General features: G+C 38.0%; 2 protein-coding genes across 2 annotated transcripts in view; both read left to right on the top strand.

Annotated features, from left to right (window-relative positions):
- The first annotated feature begins 1,952 nt into the window (after nt 1-1,952).
- Nucleotides 1,953-4,923, top strand: LOC106940270 (carbohydrate sulfotransferase 6-like). Its single transcript, XM_015022969.1, has one exon. The coding sequence runs from the start codon at nt 1,976-1,978 to the stop codon at nt 3,173-3,175; it is 1,200 nt and encodes a 399-aa protein (XP_014878455.1). The 5' UTR covers nt 1,953-1,975; the 3' UTR covers nt 3,176-4,923.
- A 98-nt stretch (nt 4,924-5,021) lies between these two features.
- The window catches only part of LOC106940271 (carbohydrate sulfotransferase 6-like), a 17,877-nt gene continuing 11,737 nt past the window's right edge, over nt 5,022-11,161 (top strand). Inside the window, exon 1 of the mRNA XM_015022970.1 lies at nt 5,022-8,797. The gene's annotated coding sequence lies outside the window, so the exon portion shown is untranslated. The remainder of the gene's footprint in view (nt 8,798-11,161) is intronic.

Genomic DNA, 11,161 nt, shown 5'->3' with positions numbered 1-11,161 from the left:
TGCTCAAGGCAACTTGTCATATTTCGCAAATGTCCAGCGTTTGGGGATTCGTTTTTACGACATCTTGTGGAAAGATGCAACATGTGGATGTGTCTTCATGCAACTGTTGGTTCTAATATCAAGTTCCTGAATGCCCCATATTATAGCATTTAACGTGTCGGGTTTCATGCAATACTGTTTAAGAAACTACAAATTGCAAGTCCAAACATGTTTTGGAAAAGTTTCCTCAGCCTTGACTAAAATTGGTACAGTCTGAGGAAACGCAAGATTAAGGAAGAAAATATATTAAATTACACTACAAGTATGTTAAATTACGCTACACACACATAAATACTTTGAAATATTTACTGCGAAATTCTTTAAAAACAAGCAGCTCAATGCAAGTTTGAAACTAAAACTCAGAGATAAAATCTACCAGGGGAATGAATAATTACAATCTAAGCTGTACAAATGACATTCAAATACATTAGACATAAATTTAGACACTCCATGTAGTGCATAAACGGAGTGGAGGACATTATTTTGTAACTTCTGCAGAACCAAATCTTCCTTGTTGAGTCGCTGCAACACACCCCACTCTACATGTACCTAGGCTCATGTTTGCTGCTGAGGCTTCAGAAATTATGGTTTTCTTTTGTCTCCCCTCTAGCCTAGGTAGTTGTTGAGGTGGAGGCATAGCGGGGCTACGTGGTTTATGTGATGGGTCCCACTTGATAAACACCAATCCATGCCATTCATGCCACTCTCTCGGGTAGTTTCTGCCTGGCTGAAACTATATTTGAGGATAGTTCTACATTTATTTATTTTGTTCTTGAATGCATGATGTGAAACATTTCAGTTTGTTTCAATGGAAAGTCAAGTGGTAGTCTCCAGGCAGCTGTTTGTTCCAACCACGATTTAATTTAACTTGGTTAATTCACTGGTGGTGGCGTGAAATGGTATCAAATTCCCGGCCTGGATTATCCCAGTCCACCCCTGCTTGGAAATCAAATTTGGCTATTCCAGTGTCGTCACATATGGCTCAGGAGTTTTGTTGAAGCTGTAAAGCATCATGGCTGGTCAGGTTTTGGTCAGGATTCTGGCAGCAGCATTTTGGAAGAGTTTAAAAGAATGAAAAATAACAGCTTAAATTTGGCATGAGTTAATTAACATTAACTTAACAAACTTGATTTTCAGCCTGAAGAAAAATGCTCATGTTCTAAATTCAGCAGGCGTTTCAAGACTTGTCCTACTAGTTACGCTAAGCCATTCTTTTTGGTGCATGCCAGATGACATTTTTCCTGATGTGTGAAGTGGAAATATTTTTCTACACTCCTCTTTCTCTTCAGATAGAGAGTTGATTGCATAACTAAAACAAACCGAAGCATTTATGTTCAACAAGAAAATGTTAGTTGCTGAAGTCAGATGACATTTCAGATTTTCTAGAGTGGGTGTTTTGCTGTCTTAGCCAGCCAGTATCTTGTCAAGCATCATAGAGCCGAGGTATTTCAGCTTCTCAACCTGCGTTTTCTTTTACATTTTTTTGATAAGCATTTTGAATAATTTGGAGTGGAAAAACCCACTAATAGGTGAATCCATAAATGCCGAAACACAAATAGGCACTGTATAATGATAAACTAACAGACAATGTTTGCAAACCTAAAGTAATATAGCTGTAAACTTTTTTTTTTTGATGGGTTTTATTTTGTAGAGCCATGCAGTTATTATTAAAAAGACTGACACTTTTTACCTTCACTTCCAGTTCTAGTCCTCATGGAACTTGGAACTGACATGTCGGCGTTTTGGGTCTGACAATTAAGGATTTAAAAGAGACTTTGAATCCGCAGGGTTTAATGGACTTTGTCTTGTCGGACATAAACCTGAGAAAGGAGGTGGAAGAACATATATGAATACAAATGTTGGATTTTTGGACCTGCTGTCGTAAAAATCTGTCTTCCTCTCTCTTTGTTTCAGAAGCTTAAAGTGGCCTCCAGTCATGAGTCCCCGCTGCAGAGTGAACTTCAACACTATGATTTTCCTGGTCGTCCTGCAGGGGGCAGCAGTTGTGCTCTTCTGCAACTGGTACTACCAGCTGAGCCCCTGCAACTCCCCTCCCCGAAAAGGCAAGATTCACGTTTTGCTGCTGTCGTCGTGGCGATCAGGTTCATCCTTTCTGGGTCAGGTTTTCAGTCAACACCCATCTGTTTTCTACCTCATGGAGCCCGGGTGGCATGTTTGGACCAAAATAGAGAAACCTGGTGCACGAGTTCTCCGAATGGCTGTGAGGGATCTAATGCGGAGCTTGTACCAGTGTGACTTCTCAGTGATGGATTCCTACATGCCTGAGAACTACAATATGTCCACCTTGTTTATGTTTCACCACAGTCGGGCACTGTGCTCGCCTCCTGCGTGCTCCCTCACACGGCGCAGTGACATGAGCAACGAGACTCTTTGCCAAAAGAAATGTGATTCTCAAGGTTTGGAGATGGTGGAGAAGGCCTGCCACACTTACAGCCATGTGGTTTTAAAAGAAACTCGTTTTTTTGAGCTGGAATCCCTTTATCCCCTTTTTCAAGACCCAAACCTGGACCTCCGCATCGTTCACCTCGTTCGAGACCCTCGGGCCGTGATACGGTCAAGAGAGGAATCAGCCAAGTCTTTTGACATGGACAACGCCATCGTCTTGGAGCAAAGAAACGTACCAGCAGCCAGTATCCAGTACGAAGTGATGCAGGAGATCTGCAGAAGCCACGTACGCATCAACGAAAGGGCAATCCTGAAGCCACCTCCTTTTCTGGAAGGTCGCTACAAAATGATTCGGTATGAAGACGTGGCACGCAACCCGTTGAAGGAGATTAATGATATTTATGACTTTGTCGGTTTAGAGATGACAAGTCAGATGGAGGAATGGATCTACAAAGTGACCCACGGAAAAGGGAAAGGCAGCAAGAAAGAGGCTTTCCAGATCACCTCTAGGAATGCCAATGAGGTGTCACAGGCGTGGCGCACCGTGCTGCAACACAGCAAGGTCAAACGCATTCAGGAGCTGTGCAAAGGGGCCATGTCGCTGCTCGGCTACCGGACAGTTGACAGCGAAAAAGAACAGAAGAGACTCGACATAGATCTGCTGGTTCCACGTGAACCTTACGAGTTCAGCTGGGTTTCAGCTAAATCTCAGCGCACAGGGAGCAGCTAGAGCATCACGCCTCCTGTTTCAGGTCCTCTCAGAGGCGACAGGCTTGAATAGTCTCCCTGTCGCTGTTAAAGCACGGCTCAAACTTCCACCTCAGACTGCCTCTTTTCAAGATTTGAAGATTAATTACAGCCTTTTTGCATGACAGTACACTGAGTACAGCATGTGAAAGTGGAGTAAAAGACTCAGTAGAACTTACTGACAGCCTTGTTCCTGAAAACCTCTGATAGATGGTTAGCTATGCAAGGGTTTACACTCCATTGCATTTCACAGAACATCACTCACAACTACCTTAAGAGTCACAGTTGAGCTTGAAGACAAACTAATGGCACCTGTTTTCAATGCTTTCCACTTCTTTTCCACTAACTTTTGTATTTGTATATTATTTAAATGATCATGTAAACCTTAGCAAAATGTCAACATACACCCTATGCCAATTAGCATACAGAGTTTGTCTTGTTATCCTTGGGCCCAGCGATTCCTGGAGTCTCTCTACTGCTTTGGAGGAGAAACTTACCAATATTTATGGAAACTTGAGACTCACAGTTACCAGGGGTTTCAACGGACAAATCTGATTTACCTAAATTTGTATACATTGGAATGGTATGCGTACATCCAGTCTCACATGTAATTTATTGTAAATCAATGCGTTCTTTGTCCAGTGATGAGCAGGAACACATTTCTGAGGGTACGTGTATATTGTCTGAGAAGGCCGAGCTTAACATGGCTTTTTATTCCTGAGAAACTTGAATAGAGCACAGCTCGTTGGAGTGTACTGATCTGGAGACAAGAGATGCCTGAAGATCAGATCGTTTTAGGACAAACTTTGGCTTCTTCTTTTTTATGAAGGAATCAACAAAATTTTGCCTCAAAGACAGGATTTGGTTGTCTGCTATGTGTGTTAGGCTGTTACACATCTGACCACCTCATTCTGCAACATGTAGCTTTTCCGTTCTGACAAACATAAATGTACAAAGTTGTTTTTTAAATAGCGCTGAATTGTTTGCGAGATTTACCTGAGAATGTGCGTTTAAAGGCTAAAATATGTCAGAGTTGCTTTGTAAAGTGTAACACAAAAAATGAAGTTATGGTGTAGTGATAGTGAGTGAACGATGGCACAGATCAGTCTTAAACTACATGCATCATCATTAATTCAACTTTTCCTTTACAGTGGTGTTCAAACTTGTAGGTAATGATTGTTATACTTATTTAAATTTGATGACTGAAAGGGATAACTATACCTACGTAACATCAAGCTGATATTAATGCATAACAAAGTTGCCAACTACAAAAAACTGGCAAAAGGAAAAGGACACTTAAAGCTTTAGCCACACGTGTAGTGGATACAAGTGAAGTAATGCAAAAATGTAGCATATTACTGGTGTAGCAGCTCCCCAGCACTTGAATTAATTTGCGTGGTCTCGACGGGTGATTTTCAAGGTTTGTTTATTTTTCTTTGATGTGGACCATCAGTCATCTCAATCATCTTGATTACCTCAGTCACCGTAGTCACCGTGAAAACTAAACAGATATACAAATATTAGAATATAAACATAAACTTCCAACACACAAACAAAATAAAAGGTACCTCGCTGTTTTCACCGGGGAACACTAAGTGTTGACAGTGCCAAGCACATCTTTGACAGTTTGTTCAAGTCATTCATTGGTACAATGATTCTGCCAGCTTTTTTAGGGCCTGCCCTCATTTAGCTACGGCAGCCCGTGAGGTACATAACAACAAAAAAAAAAACTTTACAAAGCGCAAATACAATTAAACAAAACAAAATACAAACCACCAACAGTGCTAATCAAAACAGACAAATATTAAACAATCTGCAACATCCTTAATTTAGAAAATTCACTTAAAATAATTTACAATAAATAGTTTACAAATTTGAATAATTTAGGCAGTTTATTTTAATGGGTCACTATCCATTACAACTGGTGATAATCAAAACAACAAAAGAAGATGATGTAATGAAAAAGCTAATTTATTTCAGTGATTTTATTCAAAAAATGAAACTGATATTCTACATGGGCCCATACACAGAGGGTGGCATATCTTCACTGTTTATTGTTTTATATTAGACTTATTATACTGGTTTACTAATCCAACAAAAAAGAAATTACTTCAAGAAAAAATGTTTATATACAAAGTTAGTCCATTGCAAAGTATGTCCATGGTTATGTGAGCTTGCATACGTTTTATTAATACATTTTCCTTCCAGTCAACTTTCCATCAACATGCTGCGATGCAGCACTTTGAACATCCGGGTTTCAGCTTCCTTTACCAGTTTACCCACTATGGGGGGCAGCATCAGTGACTGCTGGTGGACAGCTGTCAGCATCAGCTGGTTGTGTAGACTAGAGAAAACCTTTTGTTTTAGAAATCCTTTCATAATTGCACTGAAATTATGAAACAAAGAAACAGTTTATAAGCAATAGCAATATTCAGAGATAAGTATTTTCTATTCTATGAGTAATAAATATCTATATTTTTGTACGTTTTCACTTTTCCACTCGAGTGGCTTTTGTTTTCCAGTTGGTAACAAATAAAAACTGGTTTCATTTCATTATTCTCATCAAAGTGCCTGGAAATGTGGTTCAGTTTAGTTGACTTTTATTGACATTTTTTATTTTTTATTTTATTCTGAATCTTTAGTGATTTAATATCCAAGCTTTAATTTTGATTTTTAGGTGTAGGATTTTTAATTTGACTGGAAAACAAAGATATTCTTCTTAGTGGACCAGATTTCTCTTTGACTAACACTGAAAATGTTCAAAGTGGTCAGACATTGAGGAGGTAGTTTACTATGAGCTTTGATTATTTATGTTGACTGAGTGCTTTACGTGAAGGTGTCGATGAATCAGACCTTTATGGTTTCAGTATTCATTTTTAATTCTCACGTGACTGAAGTAATATCTACTGTTGCAGTGAAACTGATGCACAGCATTTCCTTTGTGGTTCAACACAGTATGGATGGATCAACATAAGAAAAGCAATTCAGTTTTAGAAACTTAGGGTTGCACTAATAAATGTGTGCAAGTTACTGATTTTTATTTTTCTGTGACTTTAAAAAGGACAGACAGCCCCATTGGGATGTCATTTAGTTTTACTCTATGTTGATTCACATGTTTAGCTTTTATAAGGACCCCTTATCTTTCTGCCCTCTATTTTTTTTATTTATTTGTGTTTTGAATAATAATTTCTGTTGCATCAACTTTTTTTCCCATCAGTTTGGTTTCATGGTTTTTTGTAGCTGCAAATGTTTTGACTCCAATTTGTTTCTCATGCCTTAGTTGTTTTTGCATTGCTGTATAAATTAATGTTTTTTGAGACACTAACTCCTGTATTTCTGATCAGTTTGTCGAAGCTGTTTAAAGGTCATACTGAGTGATTTTATGTAATTTTCTTATTTTTTGCCTCCTTTAAGATTTGTGCACTCTCATTTCTTTATATTTTGTCAGCTTTTCTGTCATCTTATTGAATTTCTTAAATTAAAATGTTTCCATGACCCAGGGGCTCCTCTGTCTGGTACCGATATGTAACCAAACCATGCACATGTTGTTGGGATATATTTATAGAATTAGTGCCTTAATGTATGTTGTTGTATGTTGATTAAAATCTAGTATAAAAAAAACCCCAAAACAAAACATACTGTGTTTAACGCATGGTGTCAGTTTGCAGTGTTTCATTCTGGATAACAAAAGGTTAAACATGAGCCATATGCTTCTCTTCTGGGTTGTCTGACAGTCTTGATGTGATTTCACCATTTTTCCAAACAATACTTCATGTTTTGCAATGGATACAGCTTCATTTTTCCTTCTATAAACGTAAAACTTTAGTGACTGTACAAAAAGCTCCAGTTTTATCTGACTTATCTAAAGTGGTGGTTTTAAACCCTGTTTTGACAGTTCACCACCGTGGTAAATAGTAGGATTCACAGACTTTTTAAGGAAGTTTCAAAAATGTATCTTTAACCTGTATTGACCTTCCAAAAAGTTGCACTTCTGCTATGTTAGTCCATAAAATATTTTTCTTTAGGGTTTCTTCAAGTTGTTTTGGGGAATTAGGAGTTGAGCTTTAGCTTTGTTTTTGGTCAGATTCAGGAGTGAGTTTCACTATTTATGCCACCTCCAGGTCTCCTTCTTATTACATCGAGCTCTTTCTCCTGTTGGATGAATAGTCAGTGTGTGGGTTCACCGCTCTTCCATTCTTTCTCCATTTGTGCTTAATGTCTCTGAATTATTCTCATAATTTGAGAATAATCAAATTATTTACAAATTGCCAGGCACTGCCATACCACAGTTTCACATATTATGTAATGTTGAAAACTGCATTTTGCTTTTCTGCTTACATCTTCACAAAGGTTTGTTGAGTAAATACTACTTTTTTATGTCCACCCACTGCTCGCCTTGAGGCAAAATAAAGGCTTAAGGTGTTTTTTTTTTTTTCATGTTGCTGTGCGAAGATGAGTTGAATTCATTTATCACAGAGACAATACAGGTAATCCAGAGCTGGACAGGTGAGTGCAGCTATTGATAAAAATCTACTAATGGATAGAAGCCCATTTTTGCCACTTGAAGAAAAAAAGTCGTAGCATATGCTGTAATAGCTAATAAATATCAGATTGTCATTTTGACTTCAAAAAAGGTAAAGAGTTCACTCAAGTTTATGAGATTAAAATCAATAATTTTAATGTTGTAAAATTAATTGAACTTTATACCCAGACCTGTCCAAAATGTACCAGTATCCTTAATTGTAAAATTCTAAGTGAAAGGTAAACTTTTTTTTAGACTAATTCAACTTTGTATCTCATGTTTATAACATCAGGAGTCAGAATTTAGAGTGCAAAAAATTTAGAGTGCGATTTGTAAAGTCTTCAATCATATTTTCAACTTTCAGAGTTCCCAATGTGACCACATTTGTGACTGACATTGTGTTTTAATGCTGGGTTTGTTTGGCATGAATGAGCTTCCATACCCGGTACCATTCAGAGCATCAAAAGCGGACTGTAAAAATACATTAGGTCCGGGAGAATCGTTTTGGTTGCTCTCATAAAGTCAGCCACAGTAAGATGGCAGGTTAAAGCAGCGAAAAGAAGCGAGCCAGCACTGCGGCCAGGACGGATGGACAATGACCCAACAGAAGCAGCGCAGGGCGGGGATGCCGCACCTTCCGCTGACCGCAGATAACTTCTTTGAATTAACTTCTGAACTCCGGTAATGACAAGAACTGACGAGAAATACTCTAAAATAGGTACTGAAACCGCGAGGTAAGCAAATACAGTCAAACTGTGCAGGTTTACAGCAGCTCTACATGTAGAGAGATGAAGAAAAGTTCACTTAGAAATAAAAATAATAATAATACTGCGCTAAGACACCAGCTTTAAATTCAAATCTTAATCATGTCTATGCATACCGACTCATCTGGTCTCCACCTGCAGAGCAATGCACCTCCTGCAGCGGATGTGGCCGTGATCATCCGTCTCTGGTCCCGCCTGCTGATCAGCCATCCCTCCCACCAGCTCCGCGAGTACCGGTCCAGTACCAGTTCACCCAGTCCAGAGGACGGCGCAGAGGAGGAGAGCTGCTGACAGCCATCAGTTAATTAACACACTTACGGTAGGATTTATTGTTATTCAAGTGAATGAATAGATAATATATTAAATATGTTTCTTTAACACTATAATGTAATAATAGTAAGACGATTTATTTTTCTATTTGGGCAAAACTCTGGAGGATTACTTATTATTTTTTAACTATAATGAATCCCTCTCAAAAAATTCCCCCAATGTTGAATTTGTAAAATAATAATAATAATACATTAAAATGAATTTACAATGAAATGACAAAATATGAACTTTCAAAAACCAGAGAATACAGAAGGACACGGAACAAATGTGCTTATTTTTAAAAAGCCAAAGGAAGTATTTAGCATAGTTTTATTTATGTTTGTTTATACATCACTAAGTTCAGGCAACAGCACAACGTCCCAGTCAAATCCCACAGATCACGAGGTGTCACATATGCGCTTTAGAAGAGGGATTTAGTTGAAATCGCTGGAAAGTTCTCCAGGAAACACTGAGGGACACTTTTCAGATAAGCTCAAACATCTAATGATGAGCAAAGAGGCATGGGGAATTTTAAATCTTCAGTTGTTTTTTTTTTTAAATACAGTGTTGAAGAGCATTGTGTTTCTTTATCTTTATTAATTTATTTTGCTCCCATTTTCTCTTAATTTACAGTTCTATTAATGACTAATTAATTGCTCATTTAAAGACATTCAAATGAAGAAGTCCTGCGAGGTTTTTCCCTTAAGACATGTTGCTAAAGGCACCAAACGCTTTTCCCAGAACCAGAGTAACAAGTATTTGATGAAACACCTCAGGGAAGATAAGCTATGATAATATGATTGATATGTGTGGAACTTATACTAGTCATATCCCTTTGTTTCACAAGTCCATGCAAAAACTAGTTCTAGTTTGTTTAATTTGCATATTTATGCCACATTTTCTCTTTCTCCCACGTTATCTTGATTTATGGCCTCACCACTGCTTCGTCAAATTCTGCTGAAACCATTTTTCAATTCATGTTCAAATTGTAATGTATTAGCAAAATCAGCCAGAACCCAAAACGCAGCCAAGACAAGTGTTCAAATTCACAAAAAGTTTATTGCAAAAAAAGGGTGAAGAAGGGGCTCCACAGGGTGTGGTCACACTGGTGACTGAGGAATGGGGAAACCACAGGGGTTGGGAAGCCAGCTAGGGGAGGGTGAAAGGGCCGTGGGGACCCAGGGGACAACCAGATGACTGGGACAAAATCCACAAACCAGAGACTTAGTCGTTGAAACAATCCAGGGTCATGCACAGGGGCTTCTCAGGCAATGTAAATCCAACAGACAGAAAACTGGAGGCAGGGTCAGAGGCAGGCAGGGTTCAGCAACAGGAGGTCAAAAAATCTTCAACAGCAGAGGGAAAAGGCCAAAATCTGTGGTCAAAAAAACAGACAGCATAAGAAAACCAGGAGACTCATGAACATGGAATAAGGCTTGAAAGCTGTAACTGTGGCAACAGACAATCTCGCACTGAGCTGGTGCAGGTGAGGATAATGAGTAATCAGCACACTCAGGGTAGGGCTGCAGGGCTGCAATCATGACACAGGTAGAGACATAAAGTAAATGCTGCCAGCTGTTTTATTCTTCTGTCTGAAAGGAGCAGCTCCTTTTTAATTAGCTTTTGTTTTGGACATGCATCTCGATCATTTAAAATACTTTGGGGAAAGTACATTTTTGTTTGCAATTCCCCACAATGAAGTAAGCAACATGGATTAATCAGCCTCATTAAATAAAATACAGTCATATTCAATATGTGCATTCATTTAAGCTCAGCTGTCAAATCAGAAATATCTTTTTTAAAATAACCTTTCAGCAGGTATTTCTTGCTACTTTCATTAATACCCTTCTGCATTAAAATAGTATTTTTATGAGTTTGATGTAATATTCTAATATTAAATGGTGTGTTTTTCATGAATAACAGAAATAAATGCATGAAAACATCAATAAGTGTTTAAAAAATGTAAATATTAGTGAATTGAGTTACTGAAATAAATACATTTTTCAATAATATTCTAATGTTTAAACGAGGGAGTGAATTATCATTCTAAGTTTCATATTAAAATCTATTCAGTGGGTAAACTGTTGCATTCAGTGATCCTTAAATTAAAATTTTCTAAAAAAAAAAAACAGAAAAATGTCTTCAGATGAAATTGAGAGATTATATTGAATCTTGTGGATAATTAACCAGTGTTTAACCAAGCTAATGAGTAAAGAAGCGAGGCAAACCTAAACAAACAAACCACAACTTCCAAAAGGAACTAAAAATCAATGGCAGATGAGAGATAAAATATTAACTGGTTTAAATCTGTGGAGAGTCTGTAGAGAAAGCACACACACAGCAAAAAGTCCAGTGTTGATTTAACTCCCACAGA

Source organism: Poecilia latipinna, unplaced genomic scaffold, assembly GCF_001443285.1.
Source record: "Poecilia latipinna isolate Pla-1442-1.1 unplaced genomic scaffold, P_latipinna-1.0 Scaffold3154, whole genome shotgun sequence".
NCBI lineage: Eukaryota > Metazoa > Chordata > Actinopteri > Cyprinodontiformes > Poeciliidae > Poecilia > Poecilia latipinna.
The sequence above is the reverse complement of the archived record's forward strand: the minus strand, read 5'-3'. Positions and strand labels throughout refer to the sequence as shown.